This window comes from Oncorhynchus nerka, linkage group LG6 (genome assembly GCF_034236695.1).
Source record: "Oncorhynchus nerka isolate Pitt River linkage group LG6, Oner_Uvic_2.0, whole genome shotgun sequence".
NCBI classification, from domain to species: domain Eukaryota; kingdom Metazoa; phylum Chordata; class Actinopteri; order Salmoniformes; family Salmonidae; genus Oncorhynchus; species Oncorhynchus nerka.
In genome coordinates this window covers 60,299,614-60,317,494 of record NC_088401.1, presented here as the reverse complement: position 1 = coordinate 60,317,494, position 17,881 = coordinate 60,299,614, and the positions used below count along the sequence as shown (strand labels likewise).

Genomic DNA, 17,881 nt, shown 5'->3' with positions numbered 1-17,881 from the left:
ACAGTGGGGAGCCCCAGCGTGAATGCCAGCGAGTAACGGTTCACTGTAGTTCAGGCTTTACTGCCGCAGGAAGAGAGGGAGCCCAGATCTTTAATTACAGTAACGACGCAACAATCAACACTACAGAATATCTAACCTGGTACCATAAGTGAGATGGGAGAGAGAGGGAGGCCTTCTTCTCTTCTGTTTCTTTGGTTTGCTCTTTCTTTACCTCTGTTTCTGTTCTTTAAAAAAAACTCTTTCCTTCTCCTTCTTTTGTATGTCTTTCTGTCTCCTTTCCATTTTCTGTCTGTCTGTCTGTCTGTCTGTCTGTCTGTCTGTCTGTCTGTCTGTCTGTCTGTCTGTCTGTCTGTCTGTCTGTCTGTGTCTCTGTCTGTGTGCCTGTATAAACATGTGTGTCTGTATAAACATGTGTGTATTGGTTTGTATGTGATATTGTACCTAGTTAGTTATGTGTACAAGACATATATTTCTCAACATTCAGTTGTAGCTCCTGTCTGTCTACGCCTTGTAAGCGCGTTACACTGTTCATTTTAAAGCTATGGCGCTGCCCTCAGGCTACAGAGAGAGAGAGAGCAAGAGAGAGGTGAAGGAGGGATGAGGAAAGGGGAGGAGGGGAGACGTTGATGAGTGTGTTTGTGTCAAAGTCCTGTCGTGCTGTGACTCAAATACCTTTGGCCTAATTCTCAGGTGCTGCATGTGTAAATAAAGACAACACTTTATTTGGATAGTGCACCGTTAGATGCAATCAAAATAATTATGTTTTCTTGCATGACTTGATGTACAGCTTATTAGTCATAGACTATCTGTTTCAATTCAACTGCATTCAACTATTATTCAACCAAAAAGCGATTTTGGTAGCTGGCTCCTCTTCAGTATATTGTGACACCCTCTCTTCTCACCTCACTCTCTCTCCATCTAACTTCCAGATATCTTCTTGTACTGTTCCTTCATTCTCCACTTCAACTCCTCTTCTTTTTCTCATGTGCACAGATGGCGTGTGGAATTCCCAGCGGACTAATTTAGCATTGCCCGGCTCCCAGCATGGAGCACTTCACACACCTTCACACTCTCACAGTGCAAGTCATGTCTTCTCTTTTCCTCTCTCTTTCTCTGTCTTTCTCTGGCATGTGCCTCGCCCTTCCTCTATCTCCCCTCTCTCCGTCGCTCCTTCTCTCCCTCTTTTTCTTTATTTTTCTCTACTTAATAGGCACGCGCACACACACACACACACACACACACACACACACACACACACACACACTCGCACACACACACACACACACACACACACACAGAGCTAGCCTTTTACAGTTGGCCTTCCATAGCTATGTATTTTCTGTGCCCTAGTAGCCACTAGCGAGCGCTGAGCTAAAGGCTTCTCATAGGACTGGCATCAAGATCAATGGGCATAATGTTCTAATGGACCCTCAGGAGGACTTGGCCTTGGGGGCTGCTAGGAGTGGTGATTCTCACAGGACAGAGGAGAGGCTAGCCTTGAGGGCTGCTAGAAGTGGGGATTCTCACAGTACAGAGGAGAGTCTAGCCTTGGGGGCTGCTAGGAGTGGTGATTCTCACAGCACAGAGGAGAGGCTAGCCTTGGGGGTTGCTAGGAGTGGGGATTCTCACAGCACAGAGGAGAGGCTAGCCTTGGGGGTTGCTAGGAGTGGGGATTCTCACAGCACAGAGGAGAGTCTAGCCTTGGGGGCTGCTAGGAGTGGGGATTCTCACAGCACAGAGGAGAGGCTAGCCTTGAGGGCTGCTAGGCTTGGGGATTCTCACAGCACAGAGGAGAGGCTAGCCTTGGGGGTTGCTAGGAGTGGGGATTCTCACAGCACAGAGGAGAGGCTAGCCTTGAGTGCTGCTAGTAATGGGGATTTTCACAGCACAGATGAGAGGCTAGCCTTGGGGGTTGCTAGGTGTGGGGATTCTCACAGCACAGAGGAGAGGCTAGCCTTGAGGGCTGCTAGAAGTGGGGATTCTCACAGTACAGAGGAGAGTCTAGCCCTGGGGGCTGCTAGGATTGGGGATTCTCACAGTACAGAGGAGAGGCTAGCCTTGGGGGCTGCTAGGATTGGGGATTCTCACAGCACAGAGGAGAGGCTAGCCTTGGGGGCTGCTAGGAGTGGGGATTCTCACAGCACAGAGGAGAGGCTAGTCTTGAGCTATAGATCCCTATGGTTCATGCGCACACACACAGACTCACCCATAATGAGTCTTTGGGAAATCTGCCATTAGAGAAGTCTACCTAGGAAAACATATCTAAACCTACTGTAGCTTTTTGGGTGGATGTTGATGTCAACTGTAGACTGATTGGGCGATAGGAGGTTGGGATATCTTGACCTAACTCCATGTGAATGTATTATTTTTCCTTGTTGCAGTCTTGGGCTAAAGTGACTTCCTCTCCTTGTCTCCTGTCCTTCTTGAGCAATGATAGTGAACAGACTTCATGAGGTTCCACTAGTTCCATGAATTGGCTTTTAGCCATCAACGTCTACACTTAATGTAAACCCCACCAATCCAATATGGCTGTGGATGAGGATGTTTTGATGAACTGTGGTTGTTGCAGAATATGTGCTCTGGTTTATAAAGATATGATTTCTGGTTAATACGGAGATTAGCTCGTGGCTGCAGTAATGGGATGCCCAGGCCTCCTGTGCCCTCGGTTGGCACCACTGGCACCACTGGCCTGGCACCGAACAGCTGGGACCAGTCCAGACACACTCAGAGACTAGGGTTCGGATAATTACTGCTCTGTTCTGGTGGGTAGGCGGGGGATGGCGCGCGCGCACACACACACACACACACACACACACACACACACACACTGAGCCATTTTATCTCTCGCAAACGTAAACACGCTCGTGCATATATGCACCACACCCACATATCCACTCATAAACATAAAGATGCACACTCATTCCATTACTCATACCCTCACCACCTCAAAAAGCACATTCACTTTTCAGCTTCAACTTCCCTATTGTGCAAAACAAAACTATTAGTCACCACAAACACATTTCCACAAACCAACATGTCATGGGACAATGCACCTCAATTTTGCTGATATCCTCTTTGTTGGAAAGAACCTACTTTATCTCTCTGGTGTGTGTTGTAAGTCGCTCTGGATAAGAGCGTCTGCTAAATGACTTAAATGTAAATGTAATGTGTGTGTGTGTGTCAAATCAAATCAAATTTTATTTGTCACATACACATGGTTAGCAGATGTTAATGCGAGTGTAGCGAAATGCTTGTGCTTCTAGTTCCGACAATGCAGTAATAACCAACAAGTAATCTAACTAACAATTCCAAAACTACTGTCTTATACACAGTGTAAGGGGATAAAGAATATGTACATAAAGATATATGAATGAGTGATGGTACAGAGCAGCATAGGCAAGATACTGTAGATGGTATCGAGTACAGTATATACATATGAGATGAGTATGTAAACAAAGTGGCATAGTTAAAGTGGCTAGTGATACATGTATTACATAAGGATGCAGTCGATGATATAGAGTACAGTATATACGTATGCATATGAGATGAATAATGTAGGGTATGTAATATTATATTAGGTAGCATTGTTTAAAGTGGCTAGTGATATATTTTACATCATTTCCCATCAATTCCCATTATTAAAGTGGCTGGAGTTGAGTCAGTGTCAGTGTGTTGGCAGCAGCCACTCAATGTTAGTGGTGGCTGTTTAACAGTCTGATGGCCTTGAGATAGAAGCTGTTTTTCAGTCTCTCGGTCCCAGCTTTGATGCACCTGTACTGACCTCGCCTTCTGGATGATAGCGGGGTGAACAGGCAGTGGCTCGGGTGGTTGTTGTCCTTGATGATATTTATGGCCTTCCTGTAACATCGGGTGGTGTAGGTGTCCTGGAGGGAAGGTAGTTTGCCCCCGGTAATGCGTTATGCAGACCTCACTACCCTCTGGAGAGCCTTACGGTTGTGGGCGGAGCAGTTGCCGTACCAGGCGGTGATACAGCCCGCCAGGATGCTCTCGATTGTGCATCTGTAGAAGTTTGTGAGTGCTTTTGGTGACAAGCCGAATTTCTTCAGCCTCCTGAGGTTGAAGAGGCGCTGCTGCGCCTTCTTCACGATGCTGTCTGTGTGAGTGGACCAATTCAGTTTGTCTGTGATGTGTATGCCGAGGAACTTAAAACTTACTACCCTCTCCACTACTGTTCCATCGATGTGGATAGGGGGGTGTTCCCTCTCCTGTTTCCTGAAGTCCACAATCATCTCCTTAGTTTTGTTGACGTTGAGTGTGAGGTTATTTTCCTGACACCACACTCCGAGGGCCCTCACCTCCTCCCTGTAGGCCGTCTCGTCGTTGTTGGTAATCAAGCCTACCACTGTTGTGTCGTCCGCAAACTTGATGATTGAGTTGGAGGCGTGCGTGGCCACGCAGTCGTGGGTGAACAGGGAGTACAGGAGAGGGCTCAGAACGCACCCTTGTGGGGCCCCAGTGTTGAGGATCAGCGGGGTGAAGATGTTGTTGCCTACCCTCACCACCTGGGGGCGGCCCGTCAGGAAGTCCAGTACCCAGTTGCACAGGGCGGGGTCGAGACCTAGGGTCTCGAGCTTGATGATGAGCTTGGAGGGTACTATGGTGTTGAATGCCGAGCTGTAGTCGATGAACAGCATTCTCACATAGGTATTCCTCTTGTCCAGATGGGTTAGGGCAGTGTGCAGTGTGGTTGAGATTGCATCGTCTGTGGACCTATTTGGGCGGTAAGCAAATTGGAGTGGGTCTAGGGTGTCAGGTAGGGTGGAGGTGATATGGTCCTTGACTAGTCTCAAAGCACTTCATGATGACGGAAGTGAGTGTTACGGGGCGGTAGTCGTTTAGCTCAGTTACCTTAGCTTTCTTGGGAACAGGAACAATGGTGGCCCTCTTGAAGCATGTGGGAACAGCAGACTGGTATAGGGATTGAATGAATATGTCCGTAAACACACCGGCCAGCTGGTCTGCGCATGCTCTGAGGGCGCGGCTGGGGATGCCGTCTGGGCCTGCAGCCTTGCGACGGTTAACACGTTTAAATGTTTTACTCACCTCGGCTGCAGTCAAGGAGAGTCCGCATGTTTTCATTGCAGGCCGTGTCAGTGGCACTGTATTGTCCTCAAAGCGGGCAAAAAAGTTATTTAGTCTGCCTGGGAGCAAGACATCCTGGTCCGTGACTGGGCTGGTTTTCTTCTTATAGTCCGTGATTGACTGTAGACCCTGCCACATACCTCTTGTGTCTGAGCCGTTGAATTGAGATTCTACTTTGTCTCTATACTGACGCTTAGCTTGTTTGATAGCCTTGCGGAGGGAATAGCTGCACTGTTTGTATTTGGTCATGTTACCAGTCACCTTGCCCTGATTAAAAGCAGTGGTTCGCGCTTTCAGTTTCACGCGAATGCTGCCATCAATCCACGGTTTCTGGTTAGGGAATGTTTTAATCGTTTACTATGGGAACGACATCTTCAACGCACGTTCTAATGAACTCGCACACCGAATCGGCGTATTTGTCAATGTTGTTATCTGACGCAATACGAAACATATCCCAGTCCACGTGATGGAAGCAGTCTTGGAGTGTGGAATCAGCTTGGTCGGACCAGCGTTGGACAGACCTCAGCATGGAAGCTACTTGTTTTAGTTTCTGTCTGTAGGCAGGGATCAACAAAATGGAGTCGTGGTCAGCTTTTCCGAAAGGAGGGCGGGGCAGGGCCTTATATGCGTTGCGGAAGTTAGAGTAACAATGATCCAAGGTTTTTCCAGCCCTGGTTGCGCAATCGATATGCTGATACAATTTAGGGAGTCTTGTTTTCAGATTAGCCTTGTTAAAATCCCCAGCTACAATGAATGCAGCCTCAGGATGTATGGATTCCAGTTTGCAAAGAGTCAAATAAAGTTCGTTCAGAGCCATCGATGTGTCTGCTTGGGGGGGAATATATACGGCTGTGATTATAATCGAAGAGAATTCTCTTGGTAGATAATGCGGTCGACATTTGATTGTGAGGAATTCTAAATCAGGTGAACAGAAGGATTTGAGTTCCTGTATGTTTCTTTGATCACACCACGTCTCGTTAGCCATAAGGCATACGCCCCCGCCCCTCTTCAGAAAGATGTTTGTTTCTGTCGGCGCGATGCATGGAGAAACCCGCTGGCTGCACCGCCTCCGATAGAGTCTCTCCAGTGAGCCATGTTTCCGTGAAGCAAAGAACGTTACAGTCTCTGATGTCCCTCTGGAATGCTACCCTTGCTCGGATTTCATCAACCTTCTTGTCAAGAGACTGGACATTGGCGATAAGAATGCTAGGGAGTGGTGCACGATGTGCCCGTCTCCGGAGTCTGACCAGAAGACCGCCTCGTTTTTTGGGGGGGTCGCCGACTGGCATCCATTCCGTTGTCCTGGTTGAAAGGCAGAACACAGGATCCGCGTCGCGAAAATCATATTCTTGGTCGTACTGATGGTGAGTTGACGCTGATCTTATATTCAGTAGTTCTTCTCGACTGTATGTAATGAAACCTAAGATGACCTGGGGTACTAATGTAAGAAATAACACGTAAAAAAACAAAAAACTGCATAGTTTCCTAGGAACGCGAAGCGAGGTGGCCATCTCTGTCGGCGCCGGAAGTACAGTATGTGTGTGTGTGTGTGTGTGTGTGCACACTCCTGCCCTACAGTAACCCCTCCTGCTCCTTGTGTTCCAGACATGACTCGTTGACTCAGCTAACTTCCTCTCATCTCCTCTTCTCTACTCCACAACTGCAAATCCCATCTTGTTATTGCAATGTTTTCTGGCCCAGTCTCCACCTACTGTACTTTACACCTCTACATTGTTCCTGCTTTACAGGAGAATACATTGCATCAGCAACTGTGTTGACAGTAACAACCTTTCAGCCCCACTATATGGGCAGCAACAATATTACCACCTATTAGTTTGCTATCTAGCTGACCCTACTGCTTGAGGTAGTGGTGGTGGATGGTTATCTAGTCTATTCTTGGTCAGCCTCTGTCCGGAAAACAGCAGATCTTTCTCTCTTTCTCTCTCTCTCTCTCTCTCTTTTCTCTCGTTCTCTCTCTCTCTCTCTTGAACTTCTTTCTCTCTCTCTCTCTCTCTCTCTCTCTCTTTCTCTCTCTCTCTCTCTCTCTCTCTCTCTCTCTCTCTCTCTCTCTCTCTCTCTCTCTCTCTCTCTCTCTCTCTCTCTCTCTCTCTCTCTCTCTCTCTCTCTCTCTCTCTCTCTCTCTCTCTCTCTCTCTCTCTCTCTCTCTCTCTCTCTCTCTTTCTCTCTCTCTCTTTCTCTCTCTCTCTCTCTCTCTCTCTCTCTCTCTCTCTCTCTCTCTCTCTCTCTCTCTCTCTCACTCACTCACTCACTCTCACACAAACTCTCATGTCGTCCCTGACCCTGTTTCAAGGAGACCCCCTAGCAGCTGAACAAATGGAGAGAGGCAGAGGGACCGAGACTCTGAGGGAGCACCATCTGCCTTTGGCCTTATAAGGGTTACTAGTTAGGGGTACACTTGTTTGGGACAGCCAGCTAGCCAGGCCAATCTGTGGCCAAGCGTGACCGTGTGAGGAACCAGAGCCATGGGGATGGAAATGGTGGGCGTGTGTGTGTTTATGATATGAGTGTGTGACATGTGAATGTGTGACGCTTGTGCATGTGTGTGTGTGTGTTCTCTTTCCTTCTCTTATCAGTGTACTCTATCAGTCTGCCCTAGGATAATCTGATTCCCCTCTTCCTACCTCCCTCCTCTCCATCCTTCTATCCCTCCCGCCTCTCCATCTCTCTATCCCTCCCTCCCCTCCATCCCTCTATCCCTCCCATCCCCTCCATCCATCTATTCATCCATCCCTCCATCTCTCCCTCCCCTCCATCCCTCTATCCCTCCCACCATCCCTCTATTCCTCCACCCCCTCATCCCTCTTTTCCTTCCTCCCCTCCATCCCTCTATTCCTCCACCCCCTCCATCCCTCTTTTCCTCCCTCCTCTCCATCCCTCTATCCCTCTCCTCCATCCCTCCCTCTATTCCTCCATCCCTCTATTCCTCCCTCCCCTCCATCCCTCTATCCCTCCCCTCCATCCCTCTATCCCTCCCCCTCACTCTATCCCTCCCCTCCATCTCTCCCTTCCTCCCTCCCTCTATTCCTCCCTCCCCTCATCCATCCCTCCCATCCTCTCCTCATCCCTCTATCCCTCCCCTCCATCCCTCTATCCCTCCTTTCCATCCCTCTAGCCCTCCCTGCCCTCATCCCTCTATCCCTCCCTCCCCTCATCCCTCTATCACTCACTCCCCTCCATCCCTCTAGCCCTCCATCCTTCCCTCCCCTCCCTCCAGGGAAAGGTATTGATCCCCTCTGTCCCTCTAGCCCTCCATCCTTCCCTCCCCTCTATCACTCACTCCCCTCCATCCCTCTAGCCCTCTATCCCTCCCTCCCCTCTATCACTCACTCCCCTCTAGCCCTCCATCCTTCCCTCCCCTCCCTCCAGGGAAAGGTATTGATCCCCTCCATCCCTCTAGCCCTCCATCCTTCCCTCCCCTCCCTCCCCTCTATCACTCACTCCCCTCCATCCCTCTAGCCCTCCATCCTTCCCTCCCCTCTATCACTCACTCCCCATCCCTCTAGCCCTCCATCCTTCCCTCCCCCTCTATCACTCACTCCCCATCCCTCTAGCTCTCTATCCCTCCCTCCCCTCTATCACTCACTCCCCTCCATCCCTCTAGCCCTCCATCCTTCCCTCCCCTCCCTCCAGGGAAAGGTATTGATCCCCTCCATCCCTCTAGCCCTCCATCCTTCCCTCCCCTCTATCACTCACTCCCCATCCCTCTAGCCCTCCATCCTTCCCTCCCCTCTATCACTCACTCCCCATCCCTCTAGCTCTCTATCCCTCCCTCCCTCTATCACTCACTCCCCTCCATCCCTCTAGCCCTCCATCTTTCCCTCCCCTCCCTCCAGGGAAAGGTATTGATCCCCTCCATCCCTCTAGCCCTCCATCCTTCCCTCCCCTCCCTCCAGGGAAAGGTATTGATCCCCTCCATCCCTCTAGCCCTCCATCCTTCCCTCCCCTCCCTCCAGGGAAAGGTATTGATCCCCTCCATCCCTCTAGCCCTCCATCCTTCCCTCCCCCCCTCCAGGGAAAGGTATTGATCCCCTCCATCCCTCTAGCCCTCCATCCTTCCCTCCCCTCCCTCCAGGGAAAGGTATTGATCCCCTCCATCCCTCTAGCCCTCCATCCTTCCCTCCCCTCCCTCAGTGAAAGATATTGATCCCCTCCATCCCTCTAGCCCTCCATCCTTCCCTCCCCTCCCTCCAGGGAAAGGTATTGATCCCCTCCATCCCTCTAGCCCTCCATCCTTCCCTCCCCTCCCTCCAGGGAAAGGTATTGATCCCCCCCCATCCAGGATGCATGTGCAGAAATGAGATGTGAGGATAACAGGTCTAATGGTATTATTCAGGAGCCACCTTGGCCCCTCTGCCCACCACACACACACACACACACACACACTAACCACATCCACACTTCTGAGACTGACTTTTAGTTGTTTTGTGTTGAGTGAGTCTAACTCGGGGTGTCACTAAGCATGTGGATATTAGAGCACGCCGTGTGTTCATCTTCATATGAATATTGATACAGGTCAGGTTAATTGTATGTTAGTGGCAGATTGTGTCCGTGAGTTGTGAGTGAGTGCACATGTGGCCAGACAGGCTGCAGACTGTGAGAGTGGTGTGTAATAGCATCAGTGTCTGGTGTTTTCCCGTTAGAGTTTTAGTCTGCTCTGAGTGTGGGCTGTATCATGTTCACACACACACACACACAGACACAGGCACACACACACACAGTATTCTCTTACAACGAGTCAGGCCCGGGAACATCACCACACCACAGATGGCTGCATTGCAATCCCCAAAGCCAATTGGAGTGAGGGGAGAATGTGTGTGTGTGTGTGTGTGTGTGTGTGTGTGTGTGTGTGTGCTTGCATCTGTCCGTGTGTGTGCTCCTTGGTGCTCTGTACTCTTTATGGATGGCACACACACACACACACACATTCCTAATGGATCTCAACCTGCCAGTCACTCAACACACACTGATGCACCTGCTGACACCACAACCTGACACCACACACTGACAGCACACGGTGACACCACAACCTGACACATACACTGACACAATTTGACACACACACTGACACATATACTGACACCAAACGGTGACACCACAACCTGCCACACACACCGACACACAAATGGACACTGACACCACAGCCTGACACCACAACCTGACACAGACACTGACACACACAGTGACACTGACACACACACTGACACAATTTGACACACACACTGACACAGATACTGACCCACACACACACACACACACTGACACAGATACTGACCCACACACTGACACACACACACACCCACACACACACACACTGACACGGTGGCACATACACTGACACAAATGGTGACACCACAACCTGCCACACACACTGACACACATACTGACACCAGACACTGACTCCACAACCGGACACGCACACACACTGACATCACAACCGGACACGCACACACACTGACACCACAACCGGTCTCACACACACACACTGACACCACAACCGGACACGCACACACACTGACACCACAACCGGACACACACATACACTGACACCACAACCGGATACACACACACACTGACACCACAACCGGACACACACATACACTGACACCACAACGGGACACACACACACACTGACTCCACAACCGGACACGCACACACACTGACACCGCACACGCACAACACTGACACCACAACCGGACACACACACACACTGACACCACAACTGGACACGCGCACACAGTGACACCGCAACCTAACACTGATACACAGTGACACCGCAACCGCACACGCACAACACTGACACCACAACCGGACACACACACACACTGACACCACAACTGGACACACGCACACAGTGACACCGCAACCTAACACTGATACACAGTGACACCACAACCAACACCACATCCTGACACACACACTGACACACACACTGACACACACACGGATACACACACGGATACACACACTGACACAAACACTGACACAGAGTGACACCACAACCTGACACACGCTGACACCACCTACTGACACCATACACTGACACCACCTACTGACACCACACATTCGTAAAGCTCAGGGGGCAGACTTCACAAGACTCTTTCTCTCAAGTGAGGAGGAAGAGGAGGATGATGATGAATGCTTTGATCAGAGTAGATTGGTGGGCCACGATCCAACATTGCTATTACTCACATTCCCTCTCCCACCAGTGGCGGGGGTGACGGCGTATCACACACACACGTGCATTGGCGTCACGTACATTCACACCCAGACACGTCCATCGCGGTCACACACCTCAGGCATTTCCAATCCTCTTCTTTCCCCATGTCCCTACGGAAAGATTTTTCCAGAGACAAAGGAATTTTCACTGTGACAATCTGTGTGTGTGACGGGGCTCGCGGTCAGGCAGCGGATTTTGTTGTGTTAGAATGTGTGTGTGTGTGTGTGTGTGTGTGTGTGTGTGTCAATGTGTAAGTTGAGTGGGTTGGTGTGTTTCAGTGTTAAGTGTGCGTCAGAAGTGTTGCTATTGAGGACAGTGGGTATGCAGAGTGGATTAAATGACCTCAGTCTTTGTTGATACGTGTGTTTGATGGACCACTAATCTAGGATTACTGTGTGTTAGTCAGTTTCAGGCTGAGTACAGTGAATTAGTTTATCGCTTTGTTGGTTTTAGTGTGTCAATAGCAAACCTCTCAGATGAGTTACATCTTTCGCCGCGTTATGACTATTTATTGATGTATTTTCAAATCATCAGTTATAGGCCTTTGTGTAAAAGTAACTATCCGTTTACCTCTAAGAAGTAAACAACAGGAACAGGAAAGGCCGATGGAGCATCTAGAATGATGATCTCACCAACCATCAACACTACCAGGCTCATGTTACTGTTAGACATATACATTCCATGTGCTGAACTGTGACTCTCTCACTACCTTGGCTGGATGTGTACATGTGTACTCCTAGTGTGAGTAACTTAGTAGTGTGTGAGTAGTTTGGTTTCAGTCTTTTAATACTGCTTTTGGTACTTGTCTTTAAAAGGGTTTCTCTTTACGAGATACAGCTGAAGCACAATGTCTAAATAACATAAATGTTGACCCCATCCTCATGAATTCAGAGGGTTTTAGAGACAAATGGAAAAAGAGGCAGGAAAACCATCTGAAGTCTTGATGAATCCCCTTGTATTCAGTGAATATTGCATCGGCCTGATCTGTTGAATAGAGAGAGAAACATGTCTTCAGTCTTGATAATCCCCTATGTAGTGATGTCTGCAGTTGTGTAGACTTGACCTGTTGTGGATGCTGACGTCAATCACTAGGTAATGATATCATTTTGATGATTGTCTATTTGTTAAAGAATGTAAGATGCGTATTAGCTGATTGGGTCCTATTGTGGAGGGCTTTTGGAAAGGTATTTAAATCCTAGGTGATGCATGCACAGGTGTGCGCAATCACAAACACACAAACAACCACGGACACCCACAACCACAGACACTCACACACACACAAACACAGCTATAGGTCAAAGGTTAAGACAGATTGAAGATGGGTTTCTATTTCCCATGATCCTCTAAGGCCCCAGACCTGAAGAACCATCCAATGAGAATCATATTTTCTTGATTGACTTACATTCGCTAGCTATCACTAGCTTATACAGTGCTTTCAGGAAGTATTCAAACCCCTTGACTTTTTCCACATTTTGTTACGTTACAGCCTTACTCTAAAATGGATTGAATTGTTTGTTTTTTCATCATCAATCTACACACAATACCCCATAATGACAAAGCAAGAACAGGTTTTTAGGAATGTTTGCTAATTTATAAAAAATAAAAACCTGAAATATGACATTTACATAAGTATTCAGACCCTTTACTCAGTTGAAGCACCTTTGGCAGTGATTACAGTTTCTCCATTCTTCTCTGCAGATTCACTCTGTCAGGTTGGATGGGGAGCGTTACTGAACAACTCTTTTCAGGTGTCTCCAGCGACGTTCGATCTGGTTCATGTCCGGGCTCTGGCTGGTCCACTCAAGGACATCATTTCTTTACCTACCTATTGTTCACCTAATACCTTTTTTGCACTATTGGTTAGAGCCTGTAAGTAAGCATTACACTGTAAGGTCTACACCTGTTGTATTTGGCGCACATGAAAAATAAACAAAGCACCCCCACAACATGATGCTGCCACCCCCGTGCTTCACAGTTGGGATGGCGTTCTTCGGCTTGCAAGCCCCCCCCCCCCTTTTTCCTCCAAACATAACGATGGTCATTATGGCCAAACAGTTCTATTTTTGTTTCATCAGACCAGAAGACATTTCTCCAAAAGTACGATCTTTGTCCCCATGTGCAGTTGTAAACCGTAGTCTGGCTTTTTTATGACGGTTTTGGAGCAGTGGCTTCTTCCTCGCGGAGCGGCCTTTCAGGTTATGTCGATATAGGACTCGTTTTACTGTGGATATTGATACTTTTGTACTTTTTTCCTCCAGCATCTTCACAAGGTCCTTTGCTGTTGTTCTGGGATTGATGTGCACTTTTCGCACCAAAGTACATTCATCTCTAGGAGACTGAACTCGTCTTCTTCCTGAGCAGTATGACGGCTGCGTGGTCCCATGGTGTTTATACTTGCGTACTATTGTCTGTACAGATGAACGTGGTACCTTCAGGTGTTTGGAAATTGTTCCAAGGATGAACCAGACTTGTGGAGGTCTACAATTTTTTCTGAGGTCTTGGCGGATTTCTTTTGATTTTCCCATGATGTCGAACAAAGAGGCACTGAGTTTGAAGGTAGGCCTTGAAATACATCCACAGGTACACCTCCAATGAACTCAAATTATGTCAATTAGCCTATCAGAAGCTTCTAAAGAACTGACATCATTTTATGGAATTTTCCAAGCTGTTTAAAGGCACGGTCAACTTAGTGTATGCAAGCTTCTGACCCACTGAAATTGTGATACAGTGAATTATAAGTGAAATAATCTGTCTGCAAACAATTTTTGGAAAAATGACTTGTGTCATGCACAAGGTAGATGTCCTAACTGACTTACCAAAACTATAGTTTGTTAACAAGAAATGTTTGGAGTGGTTGAAAAACGAGTTTTAATGCCTCCAACCTGTATGTAAACTTCCGACTTCAACTGTATATAGACAGGTGTGTGCCTTTCCAAATCATCTCCAATCAATTGAATTTACCACAGGTGCACTGCAATCAAGTTGTGTAAACTTGTCAAGGATGATCAATGGAAACAAGATGCATCTGAGCTCAATTTCGAGTCTCATAGCAACAGGTCTGAACACTTACGTAATGAAGGTATTTCTGTTTGTTTTTTTAATGCATTTGCAAAAAAATCTTTTTTAGAATAAGGCTGTAACCTACCAAAATGTGTAAAAAGTTCAGATGTCTGAATACTTTCCAATTGCACTGTACATCACTGGTCTGTGTACATACATGTATACAATCAGAAAATAAGAGTAACATAACGCACACACACCCCTAAAAAATAACACACACTGTGCATTTACACACATTCTCTCTCTCTCTCTCTCTCTCTCTCTCTCTCTCTCTCTCTCACACACACACGCCAGAAGCAGGTCATGATGAGGTTAGTCCTTTGCATAGTGTAATATATTCCAGAGCCATGCATTATGCATTAGGTTCCTTATTGTTTTGCAGCGATGCAGCATGCTGCCACCCATCTAGATGGGCTCTGTAATCACTTAATACACAACCGTCCAGTGATTAACATCATTAAGATACAGGAGATAAATAATTATGCAGAATGATCATTAAAACTCCACATTAGGATGGGGGAAGTGTGTGTGACTAGATTTTGCAACTAGCTCTCACGGTCTCATGCCAAAATGAGACGTTCATCCATGTTTCTCAAACGTTTCGGTTCCCACGTCATCTCCCGATGTCCTCAAGACATGGATGGACGTCGAATACGGACTTGTATCACGGGTGACTTGGCAGAGATTTTGTGTGGGAGCGTTCGCTTCCTCTCTTTCTGTCTTTATCTGCATCTACGCAAATTGGTATTTGGTATTTTATTAGGATCCCCATTAGCTATTGCAAAAGCAGTAGCTACTCTTCCTGGGGTCCACAAATCACACACAACCTCAGAGTGTGGTAACATACTCACACACACACAAACATAGACACACACAATCTTCTTCACCATACCACATTTTGGCAAGGCATTCTCTGAGTGATTGCTCGTGTTGTCTCTTTGGGGTTTTGCCACACTCGAGAAAACAAGAGAGATGGACCTGAGAGAGCAAGACAGACGGCGAGAGCAAGACAGACTGGGTGAGCAAGACAGACTGGGAGAACAAGACAGACTGGGAGAGCAGAAGAGAGGGAGTGAGAACCACCGATAGAGAGGGGAAAAGGAGAAATCATCTTAACACAGTGTTGCAATATGTCGACATCGTCCCCTAGCAGTCCTTAATACTATCAATGCTTTAGAGAGCCAAACTCAGGTGTTGAGCCTGTGTGTCATCATATCTGTTGCCACAGCGGGATCTTTGTTTCCCCAGCTTCATGCTATTAGACACTCTATCTCTCTCCTGGCACTTTCCTTCCCCACTCTCCTCTCTACTTTCTTCCCTAATTTCCTCTCTAATTTCCTCCCTACTTTCCTCCCTAATTTCCGCAAGAAGTGTATAGGCGTGACAAAATTCCCGAGAGCGAAAGAACTTTGTCTCAAAACAAGTTCCACCATAGCTGTCAGCATAGATGACTATTCCACCCCTGTTCCCTTTTTTGATGATGAAATATTGCTTGATTTTTGACTGCCTCTCAGTAAGTGTGTACAATTGATTGGATTGTCTTTGTACCTTTCCACTTAAAGTCCCTGCTGTCCCATCTCAAGCCTGGGTTGCTGTACGGTTAACGAGGTGTGCATCAGGGCTAGGTGATGTCAGGGATTACGCCGGGGTTTAGGCTCAGATAGCATTAGTGAAACACGAGTCCCATGTTTCCTGAGATTTCACTTTTTTTCTGCTCTCTCTCTCCCACCCGCTTCAATTTGACGCGATCTGCAGAGCTGTACGTGTCCTGTGTGTCTGTGTGTGTGTCCATCCCAAGGTGTGTGTATGCATATCTAGTGCTGTGCGTAACCATGCGTGGGCATGTGCTTGTGTGTGTGTGTGTGTGTGTGTGTGTGTGCGTGTGTGCGTGCGTGCGTGCGTGTTCAGTTCGGAGAGAGGGCATAGAGTAGCGAGCAGCAGCAGTATAACCCTGTTCTCTTTTATTTGAGAGCAACGGGAAGAGGAATAATGAGAAAAAGGAAGGTGGAATAGAGGAGGGGAGGAATATGAGTGAGAGCAGCTTAGAGAGGGAGGTCTGTGACCTGGAAACACCTGCTCTGCTTCCCAAAATGTCACCCTGTGTAGTCCATTACTTTTGAGGCTGTCAGTAGCAGAGTTATATCAGACTCTGTTGTTCACAGAATATCCTTGCAGCATGTCGTTAAATATATGTATTATGTTATTCGTATGCTTTATGAGCAGTGAATGTATTGACCTTCAAGGAGTCGAAACCTTGTAATATTATGCACAATTGCAAATCACAGAAGAAAGTTAATAAGATTCAAGAGAACTCTAACACTTTTATTTAACAAACCACTCTCCCTCTTCTCTCTGTAGGTGATGTGGTGGACATTTACCAGCGGGAGTTTCTGGCCCTGAGAGAGCGTCTGCACTCTGCCGAGCAGGAGAACCTGAAGCGATCCAAGGAGCTCAACCTGGTGCTGGACGAGATCAAGAGGGCCATCGCTGAAAAGCAGGCCCTTAGGGACATCAATCGCACCTGGGCCAGCCTATCTGGTAAGAGGAGAAACTAATTTGAACCAGTCAGAAGCAGTAAGAGTTAATCAGAACCAGTCAAAACCAGCCAGCGCTATTCAGAACCAGTTGGAGGTAGTCAGAGCTTGTCAGAACCAGTCCGAACAAATCAGATTTTTACATTTTTACCCCCTTCCGACCCCTGTGTGTTTGTGCGTGCATTCGTGTGTATAAAAAAAATGTGTGTGTGTGCTCCGCGTCTGTGTGCGTGCATTCGTCTGTGTGTGTGGTGTGTGCATGTATTCGTTGTGTGATAGATGAGACCAAGCTGAAGCTGTGGAACGTGACGACCAGTAAGAATGTGCTCCAGCTGCCCAGTATCTTCCATCACCTGCCCCATCTCCTTGCGAAGGAGAGCAGCCTGCAGCCTGCTGTGCACGTGGGCCAGGGACGCACCGGGGGTCAGTACACACACACATACACGTTCATCCCCATCCTTTCCTAGTTCCACCTCTTCCCACCCTTCCTCTGACAACATTACCAGTGTGCTCTGTCCTGCATTGGTTATTTCTCCTTTCATCACCTCCCTCTCTGGCTCTCTGTCCAGCATTGGTTATTTATCCCTTCATCACCTCCCTCTCTGGCTCTCTGCCCCACTGTGGCTGTACCAGTAGCCCAGTTAGACTTCCCCCTTCCTGGGGAGCGAGCCTCCTAACCCCCCACCCCACCCCATAAACCTCCACTCCCTTGGAGAGGCCGTCCAAACTCTCCAGACAGCCAGCTAGACTCTCAAAGGGGCCAATAATGAATGTGTGTGTGTGTGTGTGTGTGTGTGTGTGTGTGTGTGTGTGTGTGTGTGTGTGTGTGTGTGTGTGTGATTTACGCTTAGGCCACCAAACCCCATCTAAATGGATTACGCGGGCCACGTCCATGAGGGTACCTTGTAGAGCGCGAGCCAGGACTTTACCGCTAGCTCCCCTCTAG

General features: G+C 47.9%; 1 protein-coding gene across 1 annotated transcript in view; it reads left to right on the top strand.

Moving 5' to 3' along the window:
- LOC115130791 (alpha-1,3-mannosyl-glycoprotein 4-beta-N-acetylglucosaminyltransferase B) overlaps positions 1–17,881 on the top strand; it is a 173,632-nt gene that overhangs the window by 69,413 nt on the left and 86,338 nt on the right. The window contains exons 2-3 of the mRNA XM_029662238.2: positions 16,760–16,939; positions 17,215–17,358. Coding sequence (XP_029518098.1) covers positions 16,760–16,939; positions 17,215–17,358 — 324 coding nt within the window. The remainder of the gene's footprint in view (positions 1–16,759; positions 16,940–17,214; positions 17,359–17,881) is intronic.